The sequence below is a fragment of the Rutilus rutilus genome (assembly GCF_951802725.1).
Source record: "Rutilus rutilus genome assembly, chromosome: 4".
NCBI lineage: Eukaryota > Metazoa > Chordata > Actinopteri > Cypriniformes > Leuciscidae > Rutilus > Rutilus rutilus.
This window is the reverse complement of record NC_140212.1, coordinates 13,419,479-13,433,247: the sequence shown is the minus strand read 5'-3', so window position 1 is coordinate 13,433,247 and position 13,769 is coordinate 13,419,479. Positions and strand designations below refer to the sequence as shown.

Sequence of the window (13,769 nt, the reverse complement as noted above, 5' to 3'; positions counted from 1 at the left end):
GCAAGCATGAAAGTTTGGATCTCGGGTCTGTAAAAGCATGTACACTACCTTTCAAACATTTGTGGCCAGAGTAAGATTTTAAAAGAAGTTAATACTTTTAGTCAGAAAGGATACATTACATTGATAAAGTGACCGTAAAGATATTTATAATGTTACAAAAAAGTGATATTTTAAATAAATGCTATTCTTTTGAATTTATACTACCGATTAAAGAGTCCTGAAAAAAAAGGAAAAGACCTGAAAAAGTTTAGGTTTAGCTATAGGAAACGTTTCCATAGAATTTATTTTTGGGTTAACCATCCCTTTAATAAATTTTGTCATTTACTCACCCTCATGTTGTTCCAAACCCGTAAGACTTTCGTTAATCTTCGGAACACAAATGAAGATCTTTTTGATTATATCTGAGCGATTTCTGTCCCTCCATAAAAGAGATTGTAAAATGAATTCATATGAATTGAGCGGTTTAATCCAAATTTCCTAAAGAGACTTGATCGCTTTATATGATGAACCGAATAAATTTAGGCTTTTATTCACATGTAAACATTGAACATTTCATTAAAATATCTTCATTTGTGTTCTGACGATGAACAATCGTCTTACAGGTTTGGAATGACATGATGGTGAGTAATTAATGACAGAATTTAAATTTTTGGGTGAACTATCCCTTTAAGCAGCACAACTGTTGATAATAATAAGAAATCTTTCTTGAGCTGCAAATTACCAGATTAGAATAATTTATGAGGATCATGTGACACTAAAACTGGAGCAATGGCTGTGGAAAATTCAGTTTTATACATGTAGTAATAGAAAGAAAAGAAACGGAGTCACGCAAGTTTGAATCATACATTTTGTTCAGTATCTGTACATTTTCTGTGGATCGGTTGTGCGTAATATGCTTGTCCCTGTGTTTGCTCTTCTCCTGACAGGAGTATGGGGACTTTGGTGTTGCTTTGAGTGAAGTCTTGGCTGCCTGGAAATACTTCCTTCTGGATAAGCTCCAGCTATCCCACAACGATATCCCTCTTCCACAAAACTATGACCTCATTCGAAAAGAGTATGACTGCTTTTTGAAACGCACAAATACTGTGGACTTGATTGACGTCTTCATTATGTTCAAGGAGCTTCGGCTAAATGAGGACCCTGAGGAGCCCCTAACTGCGGTGAGTGCTGCCAGCGGGCCTCAGATTTGGTTATTCTTTCAGTTGTCTTTCCGAAAGAACTTTAACCTGTGGTGTATTCTTTAATCTGCGGTCTTATCTCGATATCTAGATGCAACTGTTTCAGTTTCTCATTGGTGAAAAGGAGAGTTTGGAAAAAATGGAATCTTTTCCTGTGTGTCCCGCAACTCCATCTAACAAGGCTGGAATCTGCAGTCCACAGGTAACTGGGGAAGGATTAGTATTAAACTTGAGAAAATCCAAGACGATTAACATTTCTGTCTCTATTTCATAAAAAAATGGGGAAAAAATACTTTGAATATTAAATACACCTAATTCTGACACTTTAAAACTGTATATTTAATTAACATTTATTTACGGTTTATACACACAACACTTTTGAAATGGCTGACCTGCTTTGAAACGTACCTAACTCCCATTAGTTGGATGGGTATATTATTGTCCAATAACCTTAAAAAAAAGCCAAATACGAACAATTAACTGGCATAATTGGCACTAAATAATCCACATCAGTATCCTATGGAACGTTTTAAAGCTATTGGACCTAGTAACAGCAACTAAGAAAGGTGAAGCTTAACAAAGGGTTAATTAATGTTGATTCTGGCACTTCTGACTGATGTCAAGATCTTACTCTAGTTTTCTTTTCCTGGCTCTCACTCTCCCTTTTGTTTCCTGTTAAATTAAACACCCGGGGATGTCTCTTATTCAGAAGAACGTGAATATCATATCATTCAGAATCGAGAAATGAGAACAGGATGTTTTAAAAACACTTTGTATAGTGTGTTGAAACTACTGCTACTCTTGCCCAGTTCTGTTCACAGCTGCTCTGCTGGGCTCTGATTTATGTGCGAGTAGACGCTGGGCTTTGCCACTGTAATACTGGGGGTGATGAAGTTTATGAGCCTGGCCTGTTTAAGCTTAAGGGGTTGTGGAAAAAGCCCGTCCTCTATACAACATGAGTCCAAGTCCGCTAACTGACTCATCAGTATTGCAGAACGGAAGAGTATGAACTGTTCCTGTTAAAAAAACAAACCATTTACTCTTTCAATTAACATGAGTTTTAATACAATACCAATTATTCTTTCAGATACAGAGAGTTGTCAGGAGAGTTTTCTGTTCTTATTTGGGCCTTCTGGTGAACTGTAAGAACGACCTGGCCCTCGTGTACACCCTGGACAACCCTAATCGCTCTCTGGGCCACATCGCCTTTACTGACCTGAGGCATGCTGCATGCAACAACGCTTCGTCTCTTTTCTTGGTGAATTTGCAATGACTTGTACTTTTTCAAATAGATAAATTCACATTTGCGCACATTTTTGTTCAACTACTCATCTTTTTAAGCCTAATGTGAATGCTGATTAATTGCCTTCTTGTGTGTTCAGACAGTGACATCGTTTGTCAGGGCCATACAGCTGGGAGGAAAGGGGTACGCCCCACCTGAGTCTCACCCCTTAAGGAAGCACATAAAGGGTTTATCGGAATTTCTCAATTTTGTCGACCAGTGTCAAGACATTTTAGGAGAAACCCCCAATCCAAGGTACGCTTTCATGCCCTATTTGGCCTGAATAGGAACTCTGTAGGAACTGTATGTCCAACATTGGCAAATATCTACAGCTGCAATGTAGACTCAAGACATTTGCTGTGTTCAGAATGGAACTACCTTACTATTGAAAATTGGGCTATATATATATATATATTTAATTTATTTGAACATGATTATTGTAATTATAATATTAAGTAAAGAATTAGGCATTATTCCACAAAGTTTCTAGTTGCTCACATGACTTCACACTGTTGATGACATAATGTTGCCTATGCATAATAATCCCCCAATTTTGTGTAAAATGTCCGAGTACTTGTAAAGCCAATAATGACTGGTATTACTTTCTATTAATCTGTCACACTAGAAATGGCAGGTCACTTTGAGTGCACTGCATCATGGGATACATTATTCCATGCCATGAACCATACCTGTTGTATATTGCTCTTTTTGGCAGATACAATTTGCATACAGAAAAGCACCCTGTGTGTTGCACATCGTACATTCTGTATACTAACTGCAGCAGTAGTATGAGTGGTATACTATTCTAATAGCCATTGCTTTGAATCAGTAGCAAGGAATGTCATGACCTGGCCTTGACTTCCTTTGCATCTCTCTATCATTTAGTGCACAACCCCAAATGAGAGAATAGAAGCCTTTGATTTATACAGATTTTGTATCGCATTGCTTGGCCCAAAGATAATGTTCCTGCTATCTGTATATTTGTAGATCTGTTGGTCTCCTCCTATCTTGAAAACGGATCCTCTCTTCGATCTATAGATGCATGTTCCTTTTCTCTCAAACGCAACATTTAATGACGTCTGCACCCGAATTAATGAAATTGCTTGAATTGTTCAAGCATGTTTATCTGAAGAACATCAAAGTGTGTTGTTCCGAACAGCAACTGGCGACTTGTCCCACCTTAGTTTGATAACTCTGATTAAACGTCATAACGCTGAGATTCTGCAATGATAACTTGCACTTCAAAACGTCTGAGCAAATCTCCACTAGACATTTGGCAGCACAACACATGGAGCTGAATAGTGTAGATGATTGAGTTATTCAGAAAGGACGCAAGATCATTTCCTGCACTGCATCATGTGCATCAACTTCATTTTTGATGGAAGTGCCTTGAACCTGCTGCATGTGGTCCTGTTCACCGGCACGTCTCTCTCCTCTGATGAGCGAGTGCAAGCGCTGCGCCAAAAGGGGTCTTTCATCGGCCTGCTACCCTGCCTGTGCAGTTCCCCACCTCCCAGCACCTTATGGAGTACTGTATTACCACACACAAACACTCCTTACGGGGGAATCGGGGTCTCTCGTACAGCTAACATCTGTTTTCCCAGATGATTCTGTTACTGTAATTCCCTTTCACAAAAGCAAGGTCAGGGATTCAGGGCGGCCTCTTTCCTGCTGCAGCCCAAATGTTTACATTTATTAATCTGTTCATATATTCACACACAAAGTGAGGTGGAGTACAGCAATAGCACTGGTCTGGCACAAAAACCTCTTGGACCCTCCTAGACCACATTTTTACATGAGTTATAGAGTGGTCACACTAGATTTTAATCAATTCTGCAATAAATATCTTTATATAATTAATATTCAAGAGTTTGACAGTCATGGAAAATCTGAAAACCTTATTTGTTAAAGGCCTAGAGAAATCATTGAAACGTATTCTTTTTTAAATCTAGTAATTGCAACAAAAAAAAGTAATCATGGAAAATGATTGGTTAAAAGGTTAAACCTTGCAGCTTCTTGTGTTGATTTGCCAACTAAACTGCCCAAAGGAGAGTTCTCTCCTTGTTTGTAACTGCACGTTTAGGATTGGTGAAAATGCTTTTTTTAAATTATTTTTTATTATCTGTCTTGTCTCAAACAGAGAAGCTGGATCCAAGCTGGTGTCTAGTATCAGAGCTGCTTTGGTCAAAGGCCGCAGTGGTGGAGACCCAGTATACCTTGCAGCAGAGGACACCGCCAAAAGTCTCAAGGAAAGGATCAGCCAAATACACACCACGCAGACTCAGTCAGTGGTTGGCACAGGAATTAGTCCAGCCAGGGTAAAACATAGTTGATGTACTCTATTTTCTGAATCTCTCCAAACCAGCATTATTAGTAAGACACAGTGTTTACTTTTTAGCCCAAAGCGCATGCTATTAACCACTCTACTGCCTATGGGGGCCGAGAGACTGTTAAGGTTCTGATGGCCCTTTTGGATGAAGAGGCACTAGCCCCGCCCTGCAGGAACAAGGCGGAACTGCTTTCTGAAGATCATGCGATTCTTAATGGCAGCGCTGGAGCTTGTCTTCTTACTCTGTACAAGTGAGTTACAGCCTTTGACGGTACGATTACAAGGCAATGATCTAAAAACGGACAATGTTATGAGCAGTCGTGGCCTAATGGTTAGAGAGTCACACTAGTAACCCAAAGGTTGTGGGTTCAATTGTTAATACTGGCAGGAAATGACTGAGGTGCCCTTGAGCAAGGCACCTAACCCCCAATCGCTCCCCGGGCACCACAGCAAAAAAGGCTGCCCACTACTCTAGGTGTGGGTATCCACGAGTGTGTTCACTACTCCTTATTCCTAATGTGTGTTCACTAACTTGGATGGGTTAAATGCAGAGGAAAAATGTACCTTCACATGTCACTTTCATTTTCACTAATCAAAATGATCCCCATTCCCTTGCGAAAATGACTAAAAACACTGTATTATGCATGCCAGGCCAGTAGTTGATGTTAAAAATGTATTCTAAAAAAAGGTTTAATTAGTATTATTGTTGCTGTTTTCTTTAATGATGCAAAAATACAGTTGTTGTAGAGTTAGTAGATAGTTCCTGTCTATTTGATCTGTTTACTCCCCTTTTGACAGGTGTGGCAAAAAAGTTAATTTGTGTTAATTGGACTAATTAAAACTGTTGTTTGTTGCAGTAATTTATTTTTATGTCGTATTTTAATTTGCATTTCAACACCTCGTTTTATTCTTCAGTTATTCAACTTGTTCTCGTTGCAATTTGTGCCTATAGATCTCCAGAAGCTCCAACGGGATCTTCTCCAAAACCTTTACGGAACCGCGTCTTGAACCAACAAGAACAGATCAAGTCCAAGGTAAAGAATAATCGAGGTTGTGAGCAGAGACCCTGGTCTCAAATAGCGGTCAAACAAAAATTGAATGTGACACTTGATTTTAAAAACAGACAGCAAGTAATGCACGTCCACGAGCTATATCATCTGCTTCCTCTGTTTTGTAATGTGCAAATTTATACACTACAGCTGTTTTTTATGCATGGTGCTTGTGCAGAGGGTTTCCTGTTATATAAAAACAACCACTGAGTGTGAAATTTAGTGTAGTACAGTACACTCCACTCCAGACTTGAACCAATAACCTCTGGCAGTGATGCGCACTCACACACTTCAAGCCTATCTTATCCAGAAAACATTTAAAATGGTCTTGGAGGGCTGTGAGAAGACAGATTATATTTGCATGTGCTAAAAATTTAGGATTGTCTTCTGGCCTTGTAAGGATTTATTTTACTATTTGGTCATAAAGTTCTTGTAAGGAATAAATCCCTTAATATGAAACAACTGCCTGAATAGGAACTAAATGATGCCTGTCAAAGAGGCTTGTTTCTGAAACCAACTTTAACTAGTCACTGGGTTGCTAACACGTTTTAAATGTGGTGATGAATGGCACTTAAAAAAAAAAAATTCACCAACCAAGAAGTGGTGAGCGCTCTGTGAACATGTATGCTAGGCACATTTTGTTAAAAGGCTTCTTTATTTGATTGCACTAGCAGATGTCTCTTTAGACCTCCACTTTCTGGCCGCCTTCCTGTGTTAGTGAGTGGTAATGGTCCCCGGGCAGCTCACCGCTTCCTGAACTGGACGGGCGGAAGCTTTCTGCATCAATTTCACTTTGAACATGCCATATCAGTGGCGTTACTCCGCTGGCAAGGGAAACTTGAAAGGTTATTGTTTCCTGTTGTCTGCAGAATGACTTTATCCAGTCGTACTCCAATAGTTTCATCACAAACTGACGTTGATTGGCACGGGGAGAGATCAAGAGGTTCCTCCAGCAGTACGACTGCAGAGAGAGATTATTTTGAGCACAGTTATGTAGTAAGGTTTAATGAACACGTAATGAACCCCACAGTCGGTACTTTGAGGGCCAGTATTATACGTAAAAAATAAATAAATAAAATTATAGTAATTTTTTACATAAAGTTAGCACATCTCCAGCTGCACATGTCCATCTAAAAATGCGCTCAAACCAGAACTCTCGTATTAAGATCTGCATCAAGTTACCCAATCTCAAGTGGATTGTCTAAGTACAGGTGTAAATGGTTTCACATGTGTTTTGTGATGTGGAAAATTTTGGGGGAAAAAAGTACCGGCAAATTGATTTTCAGGGTTAGTGCTTGAAGTACTTGAATTCGACTTTTTGAAATTGAAGTCCTGGAAAACCCTTGAAAACAGCCATATTTATGAAAAGGTGCTTGAAAGACAATGTTAAATTAGTGTTTAATTTTATCGATTAAACAATCTTGTCATGCAAAATTAATGCTGCAGCCTGTCTGATATTGATATATAGCCATTTCACATGGCTATGAGCATAATATTGCTCATAATAATATCCAAGTATATGAGACAGGTTTCATTCTTCAGGTCAATGAATCATATGCTATATGCTTCATGGGGGGCAAATCAGTTTGAATAAGGAAAGTAATATCTTTGTCATAGTGTCATTGCAATGGTTAAAGTTACCACAGTCATTGCATGTGCTGCACTTTCTGGTTTTTTTTTGAAAGATAATAAAAAAATTAATTGTTTGAGAAGTGAGATCTCTGGTTGTAGTCCTTGAAAACCAAGACAGTAGTGCTTAAAGTCCTTAAGAGTCCTGGAATTTCATTTTACATTATCTGTACAAACCCTGGATATAAGACAAACTAAAATTTTCATTTAATACAGGTACTCTTTGAAAACAACAGACAATTCAGCATGAAACATGTTATATTTCAAAGCAACACTTTTCCAAAGTGTATTTATTTTGATTATCAATTAAATGTATTAATATTATATATTAAATAAAAATATTATTTAATAAACTCTAAAAGTAGAATCAATTATAATAATGGTAAAAAGGCTATTCTGAATAGGAATTTATTTATTATACTAATGTAATACTAATACTAATAATAAAAAATGCATTCTCCAACATGCTTATCTATGTAGTCACAGGGATGCTGGATCCTATTCCAGCATTGTGGGCTGAAGGCAGGGAAACACCCTGGATATAAATATCTTATATTATATCTAATTGAGTTGAATGTGTAAAATAATTTACTTTTTTTCAACATACAGGAACACGATGAGTAGTTTAAAATCAGAGACCTTCCCCTCAAACTAATCACAGTACTTCAATGCACATTGCTATGTGTTAACAATAATGTCTCAGCTAACACTAAGTTGATTTTACGTTAAGTTCATGTGTAAATGGGAACTTAAAGGAATAGTTCACTTAAAAACAGACACTTGATGGACCCCATTGACTTCTATAGTATTTTTTTTTTTTTTCCTACTATGGAAGTCAATGGGGTCCATCAACTGTCTGGTTACCGACATTCTTCAAAATATCATCTTTTGTGTTCAGTAGAAGAAAGAAATTCATACAGGTTTGAAACAACTTTTTCATTTTTAAGAGAACTATTCCTTTAATCTTACTGCTGTGCTACTAGTGCTGTGTCAGCTGGCTCCTCGGGTTTTTCCCAGGGCAGGTGTTATTCAATCATGCGTCATTTCATTGTATGCTTCACAAACACGCAGACACACCCCTCATCTTATTGAAGGCTTAATGATGACATTCATATCAGAGGAAGTAGCTGGTGGACCCAGCCTGTTGCAGTTTTTCTTGGGCTCTCTGTTGGCGTGCAGTCAGGGCTGCCCAACGTACCATATAAGCCTCCCATACGAAAGCACCCAGTCTGAGCGATACTGTTGTTTTAGGTGCTCTTTTGAGAAGTGCTTTGAAAAGCTGCACTCAAGCTTTGATTTCCCCTCCTCCCCCCTCCCCCCACATACACCCACTGCCCCGTTTTCTCTACGCTTTGCAGTCCCACCCAACTATGCCTGCAGTATTTTTTTTATTTTTTTACTTTGCTGAATTCCACTCTTCTACTGCGGCCGGCTAGCCTAAAGGGAGAGAGCCTTGAATCCTGATAATCCTTAGCAGGGATGGATCAAAGGCCCTGAAAGCGGTGGATCAGCGCTTCTCTGAGACCCTTGAGACCTTAGAGGTTCACTACGCCTGTTAAAGCTACCATTTCCTTATTTCATGCTCCTCACGGCCTCCGGACCGCAATATTTATCTTTTTTTGTATTCTTTCTCATAAGATTTTAGATGTGGTCATTTCCACCCATGTTGTATCAGCAGGGCTGAATAATAAGGACGATCTGATGACCAGAGGCCAGTGTGAGAGAGTTTCTGGGTAGTTGATGGGAATGTTATTTGTCCTATCGGACCAGTGCTGCAGTGCCACTGTGTCATATGTCTTTTGTTGACCATATTCATGTCTTGCAAACTTAAACGCTTGGTTTTGTGACGATTTGAATATTCTTGGCAATATAGCACTGAGTAGCATTTTTTTTATATATATTATTTTATATACAGTATACACATGCATGAGAATAAGCAGTTCACGTTTTTTGAAACTCAACACTAAGTGAAAATTTATATTTATTGACCATTTTAACACTTTTCCCCCACTCAGGTTGTGCGGCCAACCATCCGCTCTCAGTTTGCGTGTACGTACAAGGACGATGAGCAGCCCCTCAACCGGGTGTTGGAGTTTCCAAGTGCTAGCCAACTTCCCACCTGTGCGCACCCTGCGCCCAAACGAACCATCTCTTTACATGTATCTGTGGAGGAAGAGTGTGACTCCCCTGGGATGGACAACAGACTCAAAGGTAGTGTCTCTGCCAAGCTTAAAGATGCCATTATGTCAAAAAGTAGATTTGTCACTCTTAGGCATTGTGTATTAGTTTTGAGACCATGTAGATGCTGTTGTGTTCTCTTAAAAATTGACAAAATTAAATATTAGATCTGAAGATAATAAAAATCTGTAGGATTTCTCTTCTGAGAAAAGGTGGCGATTCTGGCGAAAAAATTGATCATACTGATATTGACTCATCCTGCATGCCACAGACTCATGTCTTATCAAAGGCTCTCTAGAATTAGAGTCCCAGCTCCTGTAACCAACTGGCAAGAAATCTGTTCAAGTCATTTTGTATTCATTTGTATTCATGTATTTTTTGGGGAACACTTTAGTTTAGGGTCCAATTCTCACTATTAACTAGTTGTTTATTAGCATGCATATTACTATGATTTTGGCTGTTTATTAGTACTTATAAAGCACATATTATTGCCGCCTTCTGCATGACCATGTTCTGCATCCCTTAATCCTACCTAATACCTAAACTTAACAGCTACCTTACTAACTATTAACAAGCAGTAATTAGGAGTTTGAGGCAAAAGTTGTAGTTGGTGAGAACTGGACCCTAATCTAAAGTGAGACCAATTTTTTTTCTTTTTCTTTTTTAACAAGAGGGGGCTCAGTTCTAAGTGTACTGAATAACCTTCATGCTTGGTCTGTTCACTGCGCACACACGCAGAAGTGCTCCCCTTTTCTGACGCCACACAGTCGGAAAGATGCCCAGGTCCACCTCCACAGCCCAGGCCTCGATCCCTGCCCAGTCCCTGCTTGGGGACTGGTACTTAAGATCAACCTTTAAACGATTCCCCATCCCATAAAACCTGGCCGCCCCCACATCTGTTGTAAAAACCCTGAGAGCACACGCTTCTCTTCCCCCCTCGCTTGCTTTTTTGTGGGAACGCGGGCTTCGCTCCACCAGGTTACATGACAAATGTTCAGCTTCAACACTGTAAAATAAACACACCGCCTGTTAAAGTGCAGACTAACGTCAGCAATTTCATCATAACCTTTTCTACCCTTCCGTCCTCAGCCCTCCCTTTTTATTCCTGCTCATTGTTTCACCTTATTCTCAAATTCCAATGTTTTTCTTTTGTCCCCCCTTGTTTTTCTGTGGATGTGGACCCAGAGGCCACTAACTTGAGGTGTGAAGGTCCCGGCCAATCCGCTCTGGGGGAACATAGTGGAAATGCCTGGAAGCAAGCAGGTGGGAAGGGGACCCAGCCAGAACAGCTCCGAAGAGCAACCGGGACCTCGAAGAGAAAGCTTGCCAATAGAGAGTGCGCTGAGCATGGAAAAGAAGAGAACCAGCCCCCTCAGAAAAGACCCCCTGCCAAGGCTCCCGCTGGAGGCCTGGGGAAAAGGAGCAGTAAAGCTGCCGGCAAGAAGCTCATTGCTGGTCAGGGCAAACTGACTGGATTTTTCAGACTATAATTTACTCCATGATCTCTTATTGATGATGCTGTTTTGGCAACAAGCACATATTTAATTTATTGGTAGTCTAAATGCATTCAAGGAGGATAGTTCATCTGAAACTGGTAATTTACACCCTCATTTTTTTCAAACCTTTTATTTTTGCCATGAAATATCCCTTTAAATGCTTTCACTATCCCTTTAATAAAAACCAAATCACATCAACATGAGTCAGGGAACTCTTCTGCAGATACTGACAGGGTGTGTGTATATATTTGTTTGTGGGCATGTTCGAGACGTAAGGGAGAAGATTGAGTTGGCAGAGATTGAACTTTATCATTTTAACTGATGATTGTGTGACTGGAGTTCATTTTTATAATGTATGCTTTCTGTTTTCCTTAAACACGACCCATCATTTGCAGATTTTAATAAATTTTTATTTCCGTTCTTTAAAATCATACAAGTATGTTTGTCATCTTTATATTTAGAGTATCTTGAAGGATCAAGGGAGATCTGGGAAAATCATGCAGATGCTTTGTCAGCTGCTCTGTTTTCAAGCTTTCCAGCAGGGCCTGTATACTCGTCCTATCATGCACCTCAGCACTGTGAAGAGAACAGGAAGAGCAAAACAAATTTAGTATTAAATATACCTGGAAGACAACTTGTTTACTCATGGGTATATTCTCTACTGACAAATAAATAACCTAAGCTTGTTTGTTGGTCTGCTTTGCTAGTTTTAGAGGGGTTTTTGATCACTTTTCAGGCCAGCTTAAACCATTTAAGACCAGAAAAACGTCTTAGTCTGGCTCTATTTCTGGTCATTTAAATTGTTTTTCATAAAGTTATGGATGTCAGGTTTTGCTTTTTACCCAAGTGGCTTTGACTCCAAGACTTCAGATGTATGTGTCAGATAAGAGAGACATCAAAAATGTGCAGTGTTGGGGGTACTTCAGGACCAGGGTTGGGAACCACTAGATGGATGGCCAGTCTATCACCAGGTGAAATGTTATTTTTATTTAAAAAAATAAAAAAATAATCATATACAGACAATTATTTAAAAACTTAAGAACTGCTTCAAAAGCACTTTCATACTATCAATTTCATACTACTTTCATGGCTAGGTAAGAATATCTCACCAGTGGAGAGGAAGAAGATAAGAAACTTGGCAGTGCTTACTGTCTATGTCCCTCCTGCCCACAGGAATGACATCATCCACGCTGCGTCGCTCATCCCTCATGTTGAATCCATCCAGAGCATGATCCATCCCACGTGGCGACAGTACAGGGAAGTTTCTCGAAAATGCAAGGTTTGCTTCCCTCTCAGGAGACCCTTTCATTCCTGTGTCCTGATGGAAAAGGGAAATGCATTTTAAAAAAAACACAAATCTGAACGTGGGACAACCACTTGAACAGAAGCAGCCAAACTCAAAACACTGCTCCCTCTACACGCATTTTTTTTTCTGGAGAATCAAAGTCTGAAACCACACATGGAGATGTTTAAGTTAATTTGAACAACACACGCCCAAGGGCAGCCTCAAGATCCCTCTCCATAACTGCTCCCAAACTACTGGAGCAAATCCAGTGCATGGAGCCCCACATGGAAGAAATGTCAAATTGCGACAAAGTTTCCCATGCCTCGCTTAGCCAATTTTCACAATATCACCATGGGCCCTTTTATCCATAGATTCCATTTCCCCTCTTGTGACCATGTCCTTCCCATAGTCCTCTCTGACTGTTCCATTACTGCACTGATAATTGTAGCAATGTGAGGACGATTCAACCTTGAATTGTGAAAGCTCTGTTAGATACCCATAGAAAGGCTGCCTGACTCCTACGATGCCAGCAAAATCGAATTGGTACGATTTCTTAAAGGTAAATCATTGCTTTAAATGGACTGAAGCCAAACTTGTAAAGTGCATGTTAATGTACAAGTGTTTGCAAATACAATTGCAATTGCAATTTTCACTTGTTTCACAGACAAGGCTTGAGCCTAGTCCCCGACTAAAATGCATGTTTGAGGTGTTTTAACTGAAAGCAACTTGTACTGACATATCTTAAATGTCAGTACCATTGTTTTGTCTCAAGATGCACACCAGTAATGTTTTTTTTCTAAGGCACATTTATAAAAGCGACTTAAATACCCTAAAGGTTAATCTAAGCCCTGTCCGTGAAATCGGGCCTTTGTTTGTCAACTCAACAAGATCTTTATTTATATCACGCATTTAAAAACAACAGGAGTTTAACCAAAATGCTTTACAGTGTACATAACTGACCCCTAAAATCTTATATATATTTTTTAAAAGTTAGTCAAAAGCTAAGGAATAAAAAAAAATTCTAAGCAGATTTAAAAATGTTAAGGGATGAGGCTGGTCTGACGTGAAACAAATCAAATTGAAATGCAAACACTTACAGCAAGTATGAAGATGCGTTTTGTCCCGTCTTCATCCACCAGTCTGCCTTCTATGATGGGGTGTCTTCTATAGGTGAGCTGCCCAGGTCCTATTTCACTTATATCGTCTTCTCCTGCTATCGATGCCAGTCTATCTTGGTCTGTGCGTTCTTCATCCATCATAACTTTGGGCAGAGCCATTGTTGAGTGAGTATTCAACCCAACTAAAAGTGCAAGTGCAAACATGAGCATGTAGGAAGATGCCAT

General features: G+C 39.4%; 2 protein-coding genes across 3 annotated transcripts in view; one reads left to right on the top strand and one right to left on the bottom strand.

Moving 5' to 3' along the window:
* The window catches only part of parpbp (PARP1 binding protein), a 13,819-nt gene extending 1,992 nt beyond the window's left edge, over nt 1-11,827 (top strand). For both annotated transcript variants that reach the window (XM_084407872.1, XM_084407873.1), the window contains exons 3-11: nt 927-1,160; nt 1,270-1,380; nt 2,266-2,436; nt 2,561-2,715; nt 4,601-4,778; nt 4,859-5,040; nt 5,742-5,823; nt 9,483-9,678; nt 10,831-11,827. In XM_084407872.1, coding sequence (XP_084263998.1) covers nt 927-1,160; nt 1,270-1,380; nt 2,266-2,436; nt 2,561-2,715; nt 4,601-4,778; nt 4,859-5,040; nt 5,742-5,823; nt 9,483-9,678; nt 10,831-11,135 — 1,614 coding nt within the window. In that variant the 3' untranslated portion in view covers nt 11,136-11,827. The remainder of the gene's footprint in view (nt 1-926; nt 1,161-1,269; nt 1,381-2,265; nt 2,437-2,560; nt 2,716-4,600; nt 4,779-4,858; nt 5,041-5,741; nt 5,824-9,482; nt 9,679-10,830) is intronic.
* pmch (pro-melanin-concentrating hormone) lies at nt 11,668-13,769 on the bottom strand (the record flags this gene model as incomplete). Its single annotated transcript, XM_084407878.1, has 3 exons — nt 11,668-11,717; nt 12,291-12,459; nt 13,524-13,769. The coding sequence occupies 3 exons, from the start codon at nt 13,767-13,769 to the stop codon at nt 11,668-11,670; spliced, it is 465 nt and encodes a 154-aa protein (XP_084264004.1).